The sequence below is a fragment of the Armigeres subalbatus genome, chromosome 3 (assembly GCF_024139115.2).
Source record: "Armigeres subalbatus isolate Guangzhou_Male chromosome 3, GZ_Asu_2, whole genome shotgun sequence".
NCBI classification, from domain to species: Eukaryota; Metazoa; Arthropoda; class Insecta; order Diptera; family Culicidae; genus Armigeres; species Armigeres subalbatus.
The window spans coordinates 110,149,501-110,166,045 of record NC_085141.1 but is presented as its reverse complement, the minus strand read 5'-3'; the positions used below and the strand labels follow the sequence as shown (position 1 = coordinate 110,166,045).

Here is a 16,545-nt window from a genome sequence, read left to right as displayed (position 1 = left end):
CAAGGGAACGCACAGCGGTGAAATCCAGCTAGTTGTACCGTGTCGTCTTTCCTGAGCAACCGATAGATCCTTTTCGGCGATAACGATTTCAGCAGCTTTCCAGAAATTGTCAAACTTGCCTTGCCTCGAATTCAGTTGTTGGGTTTCAATATGCAAAACTTCCTCGATTTCATGACCATCGCCGATTAACATTTTAAGTCCGTCCAAGTCATCTTGCTTAGAACTGCTAGGATCCTCATCATCATCTGAAATGTCAAATAGAATGCTTAAATGAAATTTCATTGTAGAACGAAATGTATTCAGGTACCTGTAGCCAACTGGCTAAACTCCTTAACTTTTGCACGGTCCACGATGCTATTCCCCCGAAAACTGCAGCTGCCTGTTGCATTTATCAGCTTTAACGCGATAAACGATATCATCTTCCAAATGAACAATTGTATTTGACAACTGGATTTCCGACCGTTCATTAAGATGAGGAAGTTTCCACACGAACGTAGCATTCGGCTTGAACGATCGATACACCTGAACATCGAAGTCGAAACTTAATCCCTGGATATACTTATATCGTGCTTTGCGTTCTGATGGAGCATACAATATTAAATTAACAGGAGCGTATGCTTCTCCGCTGTTAAGTTGCTGTTCTAGTTCTTTATACATAAGTTTCGTCAACGATGTTCTGGATGAACTAGCTGCTACAGTTTTTAAAGACCGATTTTCCAACAAGCTGCATCGATGATCAACGGATTGACTTTCTACTCGATCTTCCACTTTGTTGAGGTAATTGATATAACCGGCATATGTTGCACGTAGCATTTGCACATCCGATTGCACTTCTGACCAGGATTTCGAATTCAGTATCGCCGTTGCACACAGTGAGTCCAGTTCATCGAATAGTATAATCATTGGCGGAACTAAGGGAAAACTCTAGGGGGGGCTAACTTGTTTATTAATGTTTCTACTCGTTCACTCAAAACAGCCAAGCTATCGTTTTCACTCGATGCTCAACCCATCTGTTTCCATGTTGGCCTACCAGACAAACATTGACCTACCAACCTACAACACATCGAATGGCGAATTGAATATTATAAATGATGATCCTCAACGCTCAGTCCTAATATCGAGATGTCATATGATTCCTTAAAGGCAAACAAAATTCTTATAACATTTTCCAGACAGAAATGCATTCGAAAAGTCTGGATTCGATACATGCATAGGATGTAAGGTTGTATCACATTTTTAAAAGGATTTTTTTTTAATAATTCTGCTTCTTTTGAGATTATGTTAGAAAGCCAGACATCATACGTTTAGTTTATTCAAAATTATTCACGAAACTTTGAAAACAAACTTGAAAATCTTAAAAGATTGATCATTCACAACGAAATTCCATTCCAAGGTTAAGATTTTTTTTGAAAATTCTTCGGTTACCTAAGCATCATGTGTTCCTTTGAAACATAAACAATTTGTTCAAACTTTTATGTTATTGCAATATTAGGACTATACGGGAAGTGCAGCATTTTACTTGAAATTTCTTCATTCATTGAAAATCTCAGAAATTATATTACATATTAGTTACCCAATCAGCATTGAATCAGCATATTATCACTGCTGGTTCCTACTCCACTTCAACTTCTGCAAAGCTATCTGGAGCTGAGAATCAAGGAAGCAAAATATCCTTTGCGTATAGCGTTCCTATCCTCGCAAGCTATAACAATTCAAGATTCAGGCAGATACATTTTTTTTGTAACTAGGGTTTCTGCAGATATGTTCCATTATTAATAACATGCTCCTATATCAATAACATTCGCAAATCAGGCAATTTAGGCTCAATTTGTGTCGTGTTTTGTTGTTATCCGGCGTGCTCACATATTTATATTGGGTAAATCGTTATTGAGCCGAAATCATGGTATTCAATACACTTCTTCATAATTCCTATAAAATTGTAAACGTTTGTCTACAAAACTAATTCCCTTATCTGGGCGTGTAAAAAATATTTCGAGCTTCTTGTCGCTCAGGGTCGTCAGTCGTTTGGAATCGTTTTTTTTTTCGATGCTCTGATTGTTGTCTAATAGTGCCAAGATGTTGTAGATGCCGGAACGGGCGCAAACGGGCGTATCCGGCGCCACAAAGTGCCGCACGATGTTCGCCTGTTTTTACCATCACGGTTAGAGTTCGACTGATAGAGCTGTCAAATTTTGTCTGCTGACTCATGGGTTACTATGATTGATGCTGCATGGGTAGTTTCGTCAGTGCGGGTGAAGGTAAACCCATGAAAAATCGGCAAATTTTGACCATTTTTTTAATGCAAACGTTACATATCGTTTTCGCAAAAAAAAGTTATCCTGAATTTTCCTAAATTTGAATACTTTGAATAATTCGTTACGCACATGATCAAAGAGCTTAATATGTGCAATACTTATGCAGAAAAGCAAAAATTCTAGGGGGGCTACTTTGGTCCTAGGTGGGGCTATAGCCCCCCCTAGCCCCCCTGTAGTTACGCCAATGGTTTAATCATATCGGTCCGCATCATACGAGGAAGTTTTTTTTTTCTCCTTTCCATGATACATCACCCGAAATGTTTCTCGTGTTTTCGGAGTGAAGCAAAAACCTGCCGGCAGTTGAGGAACACATGGAGCTGATGCCAATTTTTCTGATTGTCCATCTAAGTACCATACGGCCGAAACTACTGCACTCATGAATTGCTCCATTTCAGTTTTCTGGAAGCGTCTGAACCCTGCTTTTTTGTCTATAAAGTATTGCACAACACAGTTGTAGAGCTCTGAACGACCGTCTCGTTCTTCCTTTTTATTCGGATACAAAACTACGGCAGCATTTTTCATCAAATGATCAAATGCGTTTTGAGGTTGCTTTGGAGGGTCAAATGTTGGTTTCATTAGGCACAAAACTTTGGTGCAAGTTCCGATGGCAGTCACAGCATCCTGCAAAATGGTTGACGGGTCGACCTCGAACAAAGCGTCGCGATTGATAGACTTACTACCAGCAAATACTTTATCGATCTTCTCAGTTTGGTTCAGTTTTCCGTTCAAAACTTGGTCGATAATTGATTCAAAGTTTGTTGTTTTTAAAACAGACACAATAGATTGCACCATCCGTTTTCCGTCCTTTTCCACCCTAACAGCAATCGGAATCTGCTCCATGGTGATACACAAACGAAATATTTTCTTCTTTTGAATGCACCCCTCGATAATCAATCGGGTGGACACTGTGGATAGAATCAATGGAATAAACAAATATGAAAATCTGTATTTAATATAGGGAAATTTAAATGACTCACGATAGATTGTATTTGAGTATTCGACACTTTTTAACAGCACAAAACTCCTACACGTTTTTTTTTCTTCAGCTTATGTTTTGACGTTTTGAGTGATGGCTTTGCACGTGCACTCGATTAGAATACAAACTAAAGGTAAGGAATAGTAGTGAACGCAACTGTATTAGAGAATGGTAAAAATGTAAACAATTGGTAAAGCACAGCGCACATAAGATAAGTTTGCGTTGCGTTTAGTAGATTTTGCATGGGAAAATTGCAAATGTATCCTATGCGCGGGGCTCTTGACGTTCATAATTGCATAATTTCTTAGGGGAGCTCGATTGAACGTAGTAAGAAATCTTTTTTGGATATATATATATGAATGTCACGTACACAAAATATGCGTTTCCTCACCTTAATATCTATTATAATTGTTTTGCACAAAACAATCGTTTAACAGACAAAATAAGTTTAGTACCACTTGTTCTGTTCGTTAAACGATTCTATTTTTTGCAAAACAATTAAAATATGACATGGAAACGAAGGGGAAAAATGTAGAATGTAAAAAAAAACAATTGATTCAAATTTCATTTTTTTATTTCCCCCTCCACGATATTTACAAATTCTGAAGGGAAGGGGTGACAAAAGAAGAAAACTAAATTTGTTCCGGCCTTACTTACTTTACTTATGGATCCTGTACACCTCCGGTGGTGCAAAAGGCCGACTTGAAAGACCTCCATCCTGAGCGTTGCCCGGCTGTCGCTTTAACCTGTTGCCAGGTTAGATTTCGGTCGACTTCTTTTATTTCTTTATTGAGGCTTCGCCGCCATGAGCCTCTGGGTCTGCCTCTGCTGCGATGTCCCGCTGGGTTCCAGTCTAATGCTTGTTTACAGATTTCGTTTCCGCCCCTACGTAGAGTGTGTCCGACCCAGCCCCACTTCCGATCCCGAATTTCTGTTGCTATCGGCCTCTGGTGACAACGACGATGGAGCTCGTTGTTTGAGATCCAGTTGTGAGGCCACCAGGCCCGAATTATATACCGCAGGCATCTATTAATGAACACCTGGAGCCGTTGAGTGTTCTCCACTGATACACACCATGTTTCGCTAGCGTATAACAGCACAGATTTCACGTTAGAGTTGAAAATTCGTATTTTGGTGCGTTTACTTATCTGCCTGTTTTTCCAGAAGTTTCGTAAACTCACAAAGGCAGCCATTGCTTTCTTGATCCGTGCGCCTATGTCGATCTTGGTACCGCCGTCGGACGCCATTTGGCTACCAAGATATTGGAAGCTTTCAACATTCTCCACTGGTTGCCCGGCTACTGTGAAACTGGAAGGAGTCACCGATTTGGTTTTGTTGACGTTGATGACTAAACCTGCCGAGGAGGAGCGATCGGCAAGGTCGTTGAGCTTACTCTGCATATCAGAGCGCCGTTGCGCGAGTAGTGCAACGTCATCCGCCAATTCGAAGTCGTTTAGGTGCTCCATGGTTATAGGCTGCCATAACAGCCCGCGGTTTGGTTCACGGTCAATCGCATCTACCAGAATCTCATCGATTACGATGAGGAACAGTAACGGTGATAGAATACATCCTTGCCTCACACCAGCTACGACCCGGATAGGGTCGGACAGGACCCCATTGTGCAGCACTCTACACGAAAAGGCCTCGTACTGTGCTTCGATGAGGCCGATGATTTTCTCAGGAACCCCCTTGCGTCTCAGGGCGCCCCACATATTCTCGTGATTGAGACGGTCGAAAGCTTTTTCGTAGTCAATGAATACCAAGTAAAGGGACTCTTGGAATTCGTTGACCTGCACCAGAATGATGCGGAGTAGGGCTTCTATTCCCGGAAACGATTTCCCGGTAAATCATATTTCCTGGGATTCCCGATTCCCGGGATTTATGTATCAGTTTCCCGAATTTCCCGGGAAATAAACATACTAAAATATTTTGAAATAATTCTCTAATTTTTTTTTAACTTGATGATAACGGATTTTGGGGTATCAATTACATTTTTACAAGCATCATCTCACTTTTTTTCACTTTTGAAGTTCAAGAATTTAAGTTATAACTAATGTGACCAGACGTCCTGACGTTCTGGCCAGATGCTGCATTTTTGAACCTCCTTTTACGATTTTATTACCATTCATACAGCCTTAAAAATATTTTTCTAATTTTTTTTTTGGGCCGAAATCTATGCGAAATGCACTTTTGGAGAATCCACTTTCAAGCCAGTGACGTAATCCAGATAGGCGTCCCGAGTTTCGCAGGACGCTTGCTGGTCACATTAGTTTTAACTGAAAATGCTACATAATCATACGATGCATTCCAACACGTGTTGAAGAAAGGCGAGACGAAGAACCAGTTTGCATCTATCGTTCGTTTATTCAGTAGGTTCAAACGTCAGTAAGCGTTGTGAAGTTGAATTAAAAACTAGTGTCTGTGGTGAAACAGCAGGGCTACCAATGTTCGTAGATATTCAGGCAATAGCAGTGACCGCTTTGGCATGTTTGTTCTATTATTGTCAAAGGTTTTTTAAGACCTTCAATCCTTTTTGATTCAATTCTCGAACAGACTCATATTCCGAAGACTCGTTTGTATTTTGAGATATTTCTGAACATTTCATTTTACTTTAGGTGCTGTTCGGCATTTCAAGCAAAGTTTGACTGTAAAACGAGCAATGGGTAATGTTTTTAACATAACCGCGAGTAGACGTAGGACTTGTATAAACGTAACGTATTTACATTTAACTTCTAACTTTTGGATCTATGGAGTTTGATTAAAGGAATCGATATTGGAAATGTCAACTTCCATGCTGTATAGAATTATTAGCTATTTGTTTATTCAAAACTTCTGGAAATAAAACTAATAATTAAATACATAATTAGAATTGCTTTGTTTCTAACTATTTAGTCCTTGTTTACTCCTGCAAATGTAGGGCATTTATAGATCTCTTATTGATGATAGTATTTGAAGTTTAAAAATTCTATTTATAAAATTTTCAGACTTGGGCAAAATGTGCTATTTTAGGGGAACTGTCCCGTTTTCCAAACAAAGAAATACAGCACCAATTTCGTTGCTTCTTTTTGCTTACTGCTGAAAAAAATCTACTAACCCTACTAAAATAGAGGAGATACTGCTAATACGTCGACGAAAAATTATTCAATGTTTTGATTCCAAACTCCGAGTCTACGTCAAGTTTAAATATTCTTCTGGAAATATTATTTGGGGACTGTTTTAAAACATTTACATGTAATACAGCGAAATTTTCTAATCTGGATATTAACACTATTGCTGACTGTGCATATTTAATTGCTAATGCCTTTTGCGAATAAAGGTAAGTACACCCGAATCTTTTTTTACACGGGGGATGCGTGCCGTGTGAAAAACATCCGTGTAAAAATAATCCGTGTTATTTCGAGAAACCGTGTAAAAAAAATCCGTGCTATTTCGAGAAACCGTGCAAAAAAAATCCGTGTTATTTCAAGAATCCGTGTAAAAAAAACCGTGTAAAAAAAATCCGTGCGAAAATAATCCGTGTAAAAAAAGAATCGGGTGTAATTATATTAATCAAATTTCTATTTTTATCAGTGTAGTTGATTTTGTTTGCTGGGGAATCAGAACTGTTATAGTATAACCATGTTTTAATATACGTGTCGTTTAGTGCCAAGCACAACTTAACATATGGTCAGTCAAATGACATGACTCGTACCCATCCCGGAATCATGTGGATTATGAAACCAATCACTTTTCGTGGATGAGCAGACCAAATCTCTCTAAGTTTATCAGAGAGGCGACAACGGATTTTTTTTCATATGGAGTTTGGCAAGTATGACAGTACCCTCTTATTTGGCGCACAAATATATACTCCAATGTCAAAATGCTCATAATAATAAATTGTGGTGGTGTTTGTAAAAATTTGTATTGTTTACCGTTTTTACAAGAGAGAGTGGTGTCGAAAGCACATATTAAATTAAAGATTGCAACGAACAAAAATACACTAAATCCGTAAATATGTAGTGTTTTCACTTTTTTCCTTACGCTAAATATGCAGATAAATAATTATGTTGGTAGAAGAAACTCTGTGCTGAGCAGAAACAGTTGTTTCTTGCATTATCCAAACTTTGTGCGTTTCAGAACATTCTCACTCACTGCAGTGTTTATTTTTCATATACTACGGCGTAGTGTTAGTGCCGTCGGCATTCGCTCGATTGGAGGCAACAAATATTTGACAGCTTAGCACCCGCCTGAAGTTTATTCTTCTTCATCCACCACCGCTGCCCTCACTGCCTCCGCCATCATCGGCCTCTAGCCGTGAACTGCGAGCGATGCGATGGACGATTGCATCCATTGCAACCGACACCACTGCATCCGATCATCATCAAGCACAGAATGACAAAAAAATGCGTCCACTTCTTTCATGCATATTCGCAGACCCACCGGCAGTTCTACCGCAGGTGACTGCATGCTATCGCTGTGTAGGTAAACAGCAAACGAACGAACGAAACGAAAAATGCGAGAGCAAAAAGCACGTCAGTACGCGCTGCTGTCCCAAAATGTAATGACTCGCACACGGCAGGCACTTTTATACACAAAGAAAATCTTCCGGTAGACCCGAAGGCCCGTGAGATAGCGCATTCTGATGTCCGTGTTAGGAATGCACGGGATTGGTTACATATGAAATTTTTGCTGGCTTTGACAAGAATTGAGATTTTCAATAGCTTATCGTTAATAATCTTAAGTTTCAATGAAATGGGCAAAATGCTGGAGAGTGTCCGAGTCGATTGATATATAAATCTTAAAAATCCATCGAAGGATAAAGGCGCTAGTAACGTTCAAAATCTTCCCTTCCAGCGTAACGCTCTCGATTTCCAAAAATCTAAATGACACCCAGTATAGTAAAGAAAGACGTAAGTCCTACGTCAAAAATATTATAGTCAGGATCATTAAAGTACGAAAGTCAAGCATTCGCCTGAAAGCTCTTTTATATTTCGAATAGAAGAATTCTCATTTCAAATATTCCATTCATCTGCTTTAAATAAAAACGTGTTCAAGTGGACGCAAATGTGTTCATATCCTTCAAAGTTGACCTGAAGATTCTATGCACTAAAAAAAGTCGTCGAGTATAAGAATAGTTCATGTAAGGAATAATTTGGCGATAATAGAAGAGAATCTCTCGAAGTCGTCGTTTAAAAACTGAAAAAAATGGAGATACAACCTGAAAAAGTTTTTTTTTACATTATTGAAAAGTAGCACATAGCGGAGCTCTTAAGGACACTGCAGATCTTTCTCTTGAGCCAGAGCAGATGCTGATACTTATGACATGGCGAACGATAATTTTGCATAGAACTTTGAGAACGGTACACAGCAACATAATGCCTCGCTAGTTATCGCATACAGTCAGGTCACCCTTTTTGGGCACCTTCACTAAGATATCTTGCATCCAGTCGACCAGGAAAGTTGTGGGGTCCCAGATATAAACGAAAATAAACGATGCAGTAGTTGAGCGGATGTCATGGGGTCAGCTTTGAGCATTTCGGCTGATATGCGATCGACCCCTGGGGCTTTATTCGATTTCATGCTTTGGATGGCTGTTTGAATCTCTAGCAGTGATGGAGCTTCGGTATTGACGCGTGTTATACGTCGGATCCTAGGCAGATCATGCCGAGGTGGGGATGGCCTGGCTGGCACTTAAAAAAGTTGTTCGAAGTGCTCGAACCAGCGTTTCAGCTGATCAGTTGGGTGGTATAACTGATCATTCGCGTCTTCCACAGGCATCGTTGCATTCATCTTCGCCCGCTTAAGCGTCATGAGATATCGTAGAGGAGGCGAATGTCCCCAGTTGCGGCGGCTCTCTCTCCTTCGTCGGCCAGAGAGTCTGCCCACGCTCGCTCTGATCTGATCGCTCTATCGCAGCTTTGGCTTCTCTTCGCTCCTCTATCTCCCTCCAGGTCTCATCGTCTCATTGTCGGATCCGATCTTCGCAGTTAAGTCGCCCAAACAGATCTTATATCATCCTTCAGAATTCTATCTACGACGGCATTGAGTGGACTGTAGAAGTTTTCTTTATCTTGCAGATCGGCAGCATCGGTTGGCGCATAACATTGGATTATAGTAAGGTTTCGGACCCGTGTTCTAAATCTGGCAACGATTATCATTTCACTTATAGGTTCACGTCCCGCAGAGTGTGCCTGAGCGCTTAGTAGGAAGCCAACTCCGCGATGCCGTCTCGCAAAAGGGCGCCGCCTACAAGAAGTTGGCGGAGGAGGTCCTAGGCGAGACGGTCAAGGTGAGGGCACTCACGGCGGAGGTGAATCTAAGGGTTAAAGACCTGGACGAGATCACTGAAGTCGATGAGCTCGTCACGGCACTGCGGCGACAGTGTGAAGTGGAGACGCCCACCGCAGCCGTTCGGCTACGGAAAGGTCCGGCAGGGACGCAGGTAGCATTGGTTCGGCTATCTGCAGCGGACGCCTCCAAGGTAGTCAAGTTAGGGAGCGTCAAGGTGGGATGGTCGGTTTGGTATGCCCTGTGCGCATATACGAGCAACCCGAAGTTTGCTTCAAGTGCCTGGAACCGGGGCACAAGCAATGGGACTGCAAAGGCCCTGACAGATGCAATCTCTGCCGACGCTGCGGATTGGAGGGACATAAGGCACAATGCTGCACGAACCCTCCCAATTGTTTGATTTGTTCCAGCAAAGCTGTGAACAGCAAGCACCCCATGGGGGGTTCGATGTTCCCGGCGTTTAAGCGTGCTGCAAAATCAAAGTGCAGGTAACGCAGCTGGCTTGCTCGGCCTCGCCCGAGTGTTTGGTGTGCGCAGGTTTAGACGAAACGGCGGAACACGTGTTGTTCGTGTGCTCACGTTTTCGCGCAATGCGTGACCACATGCTTGCCACATGTGGTCTGGACACTACCCCGGACAACCTAGTTCGGAGGATGTGTAAAGATGAAGTTGGCTGGAACGCCGTTTTATCGGCTATCGTCCAAATCGTCTCAGAGCTACACAGACTCAAGGATGGCTAGTTCAGGCGCAAACAAGAGGTGGTCCAAGGGTTCGGAGTCGGCTTCATGGGTCATACCGTTGGTCATCATTCTTGATACCAGTCGTGCTGAGGGAAGCAGGCGCGAAGTCGACATAGGGCGTGGTAAGGCCACCTGGAAAGCCGGCAATGCACTGGCACGATACCATGGTGTTCTTCTAAAAAAGCGAGTCACGATGTTCGGTGCTGCAAGGACACGCAGCTAACCTCGAGGGTGCGTTGTGCACTGGCCCCCCTTTGAAGCATTACTTTCTGGTTGTACCAAAGGGACTATGGACTTGGCGGCAATGGAAACGGTTTAGCGGGTCGGGGATGTAGTCTTGCCTTCCTCGTTTGCTGTTGGAAGTGGTCCCTAACCCCGCACTTCCTGGACAACCCAGGATGTCTGTTGAGCAGATTCTCCCTCCATTGCTTAGGAAGAAAAAAAAACACGCACACACACAGACATCACTTCAATTCGTCGAGCTGAGTCGATCGGTATATAACACTATTGGTTTCCGCGCCTCCTATAAAAAGTTCGTTTTTGGAGCGAACATATAGTTTTTACGTATACTTTGTATACGAGAAAGGCAAAAAGCACTTTAATAAAGATAAAAAAAAATGTTTCTGCACTGGGTAGGGTACTGACCAACGCTTTCGATTAATTAGAAGTACATACAACGTGATCACCAACATTCGCTCGCACATTGAAGATGAAAGCTTTTAGTTTTGAACAAGCATTCGTCTGATGATTGCAGATCTGTGCAACGAACGCAACTATACGGGCGATCAAGCTGAAGCTCAATTTTTCACTCATACTATCAGATTTAAAAATCTTATACCAACGCACTTCAGTTGGAGGCAAAAGCATATAAATCGTTAGAATAAACAGACGCTATTACTTCATTTGAGTGGATTGAAATAACCGCTTACTTGATATTACTTTTCTATAAATTACGCCTACACTTTTGTTCAATGTAAGCGAATTATTGTAAGTAATTTCGTAAGAATAAAAATGTTCACTATTTTGGTACTCTCCATTCTTATTTGCACCTTTAAAACTTGCTTCTGTGAAATTGGATGTAGAGACGAAGACAACAACCTAGTTGATTGGTAAGTCGCATTCAACAGCAACGTCCATATACATTTATCACTTGTTTTTTTTACATCACACACAGGTACTATCTTTACAAATTGCCTGAGGCTGCAGCAGATCACCCGTCCAAGAACGCCACATCGGGATTGCATTATGCGTTTATTACATCGCAAAGCTCGACTGGTTGGCAAATATCCGAGAAAAATATTAACCAAAGTGAGAGCATTCCTGGAAGAACGTTGGAACCATTATTTTTAGGCGAAAGTAATGAATTGTTGAAAATTCTATACAACGATGAACCTCCCAAGGGCGAAACCGATGGTACGAGAGGACACACGAAAGGTGTTGTTGCAACTGATGGAACCACAGGATTTTGGTTGATCCATTCCGTTCCGAAATACCCACCAATGCTGAACGAGTCTTACCATTACCCCGACACAGGTAAACACTACGGACAAAGCTTTCTTTGCTTCAGTGTGGGGGTGGACCAGATGGAAACCATCGGGCAGCAGTTGATTATGAATGAGCCGCACGTTTATTCGTATCACATTCCGTCCGAATGGGAAACTCGTTTCCCCAAGCTAACCCAGGCCACAGAAATGAAACCGATTACAACATCGCCGTACTGGAATGCAGTCAATTTGAAATCCATTGGAGGTGTAGTCTTCCATTCGTTTGCAAAAAGTCGTCAGTTCAATAAGGAACTTTACGCTGATTTCATCGCACCCTCGTTACAGGCGGACTTGCTGGTGGAAACATGGCAGCATGGTGCCGGAAATCTGCCAAGTGATTGCCAAACATCTCAGTGGAAAGTAATGAACGTAAAGAGTGTGGAAGTTACAGATAATTTAAGATTCACAACCATGAAGGATCACTCAAAATGGGCTGTTTCTGTACCGGGGGATCGCGACTTCATTTGCGTTGGAGACATCAATCGGCAGGAGCATCAGAAGGTTAGAGGTGGCGGAAGCGTCTGCAGTCAGATAGAGAGCATTGTTCAAACCTATCGTGTAATGGTGCAGGACGTTGAAAGTTGTCCAAAAAATGCAGATTGAAGGAGTTTTCAAAAATTAGTTTGATAGGAATTTAGTTGAAATATGCGTGTACAAGATCTCATTTTGAATTAGAAAAATTGATATTATTTTTTGTATTTAAATAAAGTTAATACATTGAAACAAATTTCCATATAAAACCGTGTCAGTCTTCTTCTTCATCTTCTTCCTTGATTTTATCGTATTGCAATGGATCTGAATTGTGGGACTTTTGATCTGTTGCTTGCTGGTCGAATCTGTCAGGCATCATGATCATTGGTTCCCGCTGGAACGACTGATCACACTTTGCCTCCAACAGCGAAATTCTATTTTCCAGAATGTGCATTAAATCTCGCATTTGAAGGAATGTTTCCCGTATGGCTCTAACTTCGTCTCGAAAACTATACCCATCGGCAGCCGGGGGTATCACGGGTCGTACTTTTGGTTTTGGCCTTAGTGCTTTTGGGTTGAGCAAATGATCCGAAACGAATTCAAAGATCGGCCGTGAAGATATCGCCGTTGAGTACATATAAATACAGACTACAATTGAAGTGGAATTTTTCCACCTTTCAATGGCAGCAACGTTCAAATGTCTCCATGGATAGAACTGCAAGAAAAAATAAATTGACCTGTTACAAAGTACCGAATCTAAACTAAATCTAAATATAGTTACTTACTCTTCGATTTCGCTTATCAATAAACGTTATGAAGCGATCGCCCTCCTCCATTGTAGGCCTAGTTGAATCACCCCAATGTACATCCACCACAGTGCCATTCTTATCCGTTTTCACAACGACCGCTTGTCGTATATGCGGCTCGGCAAGTTGCCACAAATTCACGCGAAATGTTTCGATACAGTGAGCTCCAATTAACCAATGGTTCAACTCTTCCAAAATGATCCTTTGTCCAACAAACTCTCGTTTGGCCACCCTGAATAAGCAGCGGATGGCTCCGTATTCCGGTCCCACGGTTTGGTTTACAATATCTGAATGCGACTCTGGATATAACGTCTGTTGTACCTTTCCCTCCTCGAATTCCATCTCTATTTCTAGCTCTGGTTGTGCTATCTGCTGTTTTTCGATAACCGGTTCCATGACTATGGAACTACTAACTCCCGAATTTCCAGGGTAAAAAATATTGGGAGCCCAATCGATGTCCGATATACAGGTTTATTGGAGCAGCCTGTCCTGTTAGATTGGAAATAGACTGTCAGCATTCAATGTTTATGTTGATCGTAACGTAACTACAAATACAAACAAGACTCACCGCTAATGAAATGTTTCGCGCAAATTCTCGCACTACCGTTTCTAACGGGAATTAATGTTATTCAAGGTGGCCATACGCTTCCGGCTCAGATTTTGATGATGAATAAATTGATTGAAAACGGATTCGAATCAGGCCACGCATGAAAGGAAATATTATAAGCTTTCGTTGTGTTGCAATTAGGTATACCTATAGGGTTAGGCGGGGCAAGATGGGTCACGAGGTAAGATGGATCAGGGCCGTTTTTAAGCATCACTGCTAAAAAAGTTTACACATAAAAGACTTTGAAGTATGCTCTTTTGACTATACAGTATTCAATTATGACTTCAAAGTCCGGAGGGAAAAGCGCCAGCAGGAAGATCGAGACCGTGAAGAGACGGAGGAACTGTACCGCGCTAATAACGCACGAAAGTTCTATGAGAAGTTGAACCGTTCACGTAAGGGCCACGTGCCGCAGCCCGATATGTGTAAGGACATAAACGGGAACCTTCTTACGAACGAGCGTGAGGTGATCCAAAGGTGGCGGCAGCACTACGAAGAGCACCTGAATGGCGATATGGCAGACAACGGTGGCGGTATGGTAATGAACCTAGGAGAACAGGACATGCGACTTCCGGCTCCGAATCTCCAGGAAATCCAGGAGGAGATCGGCCGGCTCACTGTGTTGAACTTAATCCTTGAATTAAAAAAACACATTAATAAAGAAAAAAAAAAAATCGGCCGGCTGAAAAACAACAAAGCCCCTGGAGTTGACCAACTACCAGGAGATCTGTTTAAACACGGTGGTGAAGCACTGACTAGAGCGCTGCACTGGGTGATTACCAAGGTTTGGGAGGATGAGGTTCTGCCGCAGGAGTGGATGGAAGGTGTCGTGTGTCCCATCTACAAAAAGGGCGATAAGCTGGAATGTAGCAACTACCGCGCAATCACATTGCTGAACGCCGCCTTCAAGGTACTCTCCCAAATTTTATGCCGCCGACTAACACCAATTGCAAGAGAGTTCGTGGGGCAGTACCAGGCGGGATTTATGGGTGAACGCTCTACCACAGACCAGGTGTTCGCCATACGTCAGGTATTGCAGAAATGCCGCGAATACAACGTGCCCACACACCATCTATTTATCGACTTCAAAGCCGCATATGATACAATCGATCGGGACCAGCTATGGCAGCTAATGCACGAAAACGGATTTCCGGATAAACTGATACGGTTGATCAAGGCGACGATGGATCGGGTGATGTGCGTAGTTCGAGTTTCAGGGGCATTCTCGAGTCCCTTCGAAACGCGTAGAGGGTTACGGCATGGTGATGGTCTTTCGTGTCTGCTATTCAACATCGCTTTGGAAGGAGTAACACCGACGAACCGACGTGTCTCTTAGAACAAAAATTCTATTCAAGACTGTCTCAATAATTTGAATAAAAATACGTTAAAACTGGGGCGACATCTGTATAATGGTTCGCCTAGTATTCATAATTGATGACATCGAATAAAATGACAGACACGTTGTCAAATGAACAATCATTCGCTTTTCTAGCGTTACATGTTAAAAGAACTATTCAAAATTGATAATTTGTTGTTCCATAAATATGTATCACAAAACACAAAAGATTCTAGCATAAAAATATTCATATAGATTCATAGAGCTATAAATTGAGAGGGCCAGTTAAAATTTAGAATGGAAAGATGATTTAATTTATATCGAACAAGTGTTGGAAAGCGTCCGTTGTTTATTCTTAGTTCTTCGGCTTTCAATGATCAGCAGTCAGCTCGGATTTCAGTGCATCATATATTCATTATGCGACCGACAACTGTTTATACGGTTTATACACAACACATGACACGACGGTATCAGATTAGCCACCGACGAACTTAGCTGCACAAATATTTATTCATGATAAAAAAGCAGGTACTGAAATTATGAAATGTATACATCCTATCCAGCTTTCCACGCTAGCCATAATGGCGGGTGCCATAAAGAAATCTGACAGTAACTGCTTCCGACGCTGACCTGCTTCCGACGCTTGTAGTAGCTTAGTAACCATTTTACATTGTTTGTTTATTCTTTCGAAAATTGTTACGAAACGTAAAATCTGGAAAAAAAAATTCGTGACGAGCATTCCTGAATTAGAAACTATTTTTAGATATGATTAACATGTTCATTATTTCTTTATTTTAGATTGACGCAATTCTCCAGATAGCTTTGCACAATTCGGCTGGAATGTCCTACTATCTGCACAAAGAAAACTTATACCTACGCACTGATACTCTTTCCAAAGTTGCAACTCCCGTTTCTATCATTATGCGAATCATATTGGAAGTAATTGCTGATATTGTAGAAGTTATTGTTATACCTAGTATAATTTAGTTGTCTTAATTATTGCTAACGGCTGACGGAAGTAACGACTACAGAAATTAAAGATTTTTTGATAAGGCGTTTGTGTTGGACGATGGCATTTGTGTGGAGGTAGCGGACATGAACGATGACAGCTTCCGGTCCTATGTCTATAAGTAAAGAGCAGGGTTTGTCGTCAATTTCTTTATTCATCATGTGCCAAATCCTAACTTCCTTTACCAATTTCACATCGGGTGTTCTAAGCTAAACTAAGCTTAAATCGGTGGCTTTTCGAGATTCCAAAAAATGATGAACAAATTATTAAAAAAAAAGTAAAACACCTACGAATCGGTTGCAAGTCTATTTCTCAGACGCGACTACACAACTTTTCATGCTCAGATACAATGTGCGCTAGAATGTAACATATCTGGATAAGTAAAACCTTAATCAATTTGTTACTTGAAAAAACTCCTGAGAGTCTTTCAACCACGTTGATTAGCAAGAAACATATCGTATGGGTTACGAGCGC

General features: G+C 41.6%; 3 protein-coding genes across 4 annotated transcripts in view; 1 reads left to right on the top strand and 2 right to left on the bottom strand.

Moving 5' to 3' along the window:
• The window catches only part of LOC134224736 (monoacylglycerol/Diacylglycerol O-acyltransferase), a 61,486-nt gene that overhangs the window by 4,994 nt on the left and 39,947 nt on the right, over positions 1 to 16,545 (bottom strand). The window lies entirely within an intron of this gene.
• On the top strand, positions 11,138 to 12,582 carry LOC134224735 (plancitoxin-1). The gene is made up of 2 exons (XM_062704264.1): positions 11,138 to 11,407; positions 11,473 to 12,582. The coding sequence occupies exons 1-2, from the start codon at positions 11,310 to 11,312 to the stop codon at positions 12,443 to 12,445; spliced, it is 1,071 nt and encodes a 356-aa protein (XP_062560248.1). The 5' UTR covers positions 11,138 to 11,309; the 3' UTR covers positions 12,446 to 12,582.
• On the bottom strand, positions 12,507 to 13,882 carry LOC134224739 (uncharacterized). Of its 2 annotated transcripts, none has more exons than XM_062704270.1 (3): positions 13,688 to 13,882; positions 13,099 to 13,627; positions 12,507 to 13,028 (listed from the first exon to the last, which is right to left on the bottom strand). In XM_062704270.1, exons 2-3 carry the CDS (start codon positions 13,513 to 13,515, stop codon positions 12,588 to 12,590), a joined length of 858 nt encoding a protein of 285 aa, XP_062560254.1. In that variant the 5' UTR covers positions 13,516 to 13,627; positions 13,688 to 13,882; the 3' UTR covers positions 12,507 to 12,587. The 2 variants fall into 2 exon arrangements, with proteins under 2 accessions (XP_062560254.1, XP_062560253.1); XM_062704269.1 differs by having other exon boundaries at positions 13,099 to 13,608.

What these genes read in the sequence shown, in the direction of transcription:
- LOC134224735 (XM_062704264.1), top strand. Translation starts at nt 11,310, where the DNA reads ATGTTCACTATTTTGGTACTCTCCATTCTTATTTGCACCTTTAAAACT. An exon ending in GACAACAACCTAGTTGATTG is followed by an intron (nt 11,408 to 11,472) that starts GTAAGTCGCATT and finishes CATCACACACAG; the next exon opens with GTACTATCTTTACAAATTGC.
- LOC134224739 (XM_062704270.1), bottom strand. Translation starts at nt 13,515, where the DNA reads ATGGAACCGGTTATCGAAAAACAGCAGATAGCACAACCAGAGCTAGAA. An exon ending in TTGATAAGCGAAATCGAAGA is followed by an intron (nt 13,029 to 13,098) that starts GTAAGTAACTAT and finishes TTTTTCTTGCAG; the next exon opens with TTCTATCCATGGAGACATTT.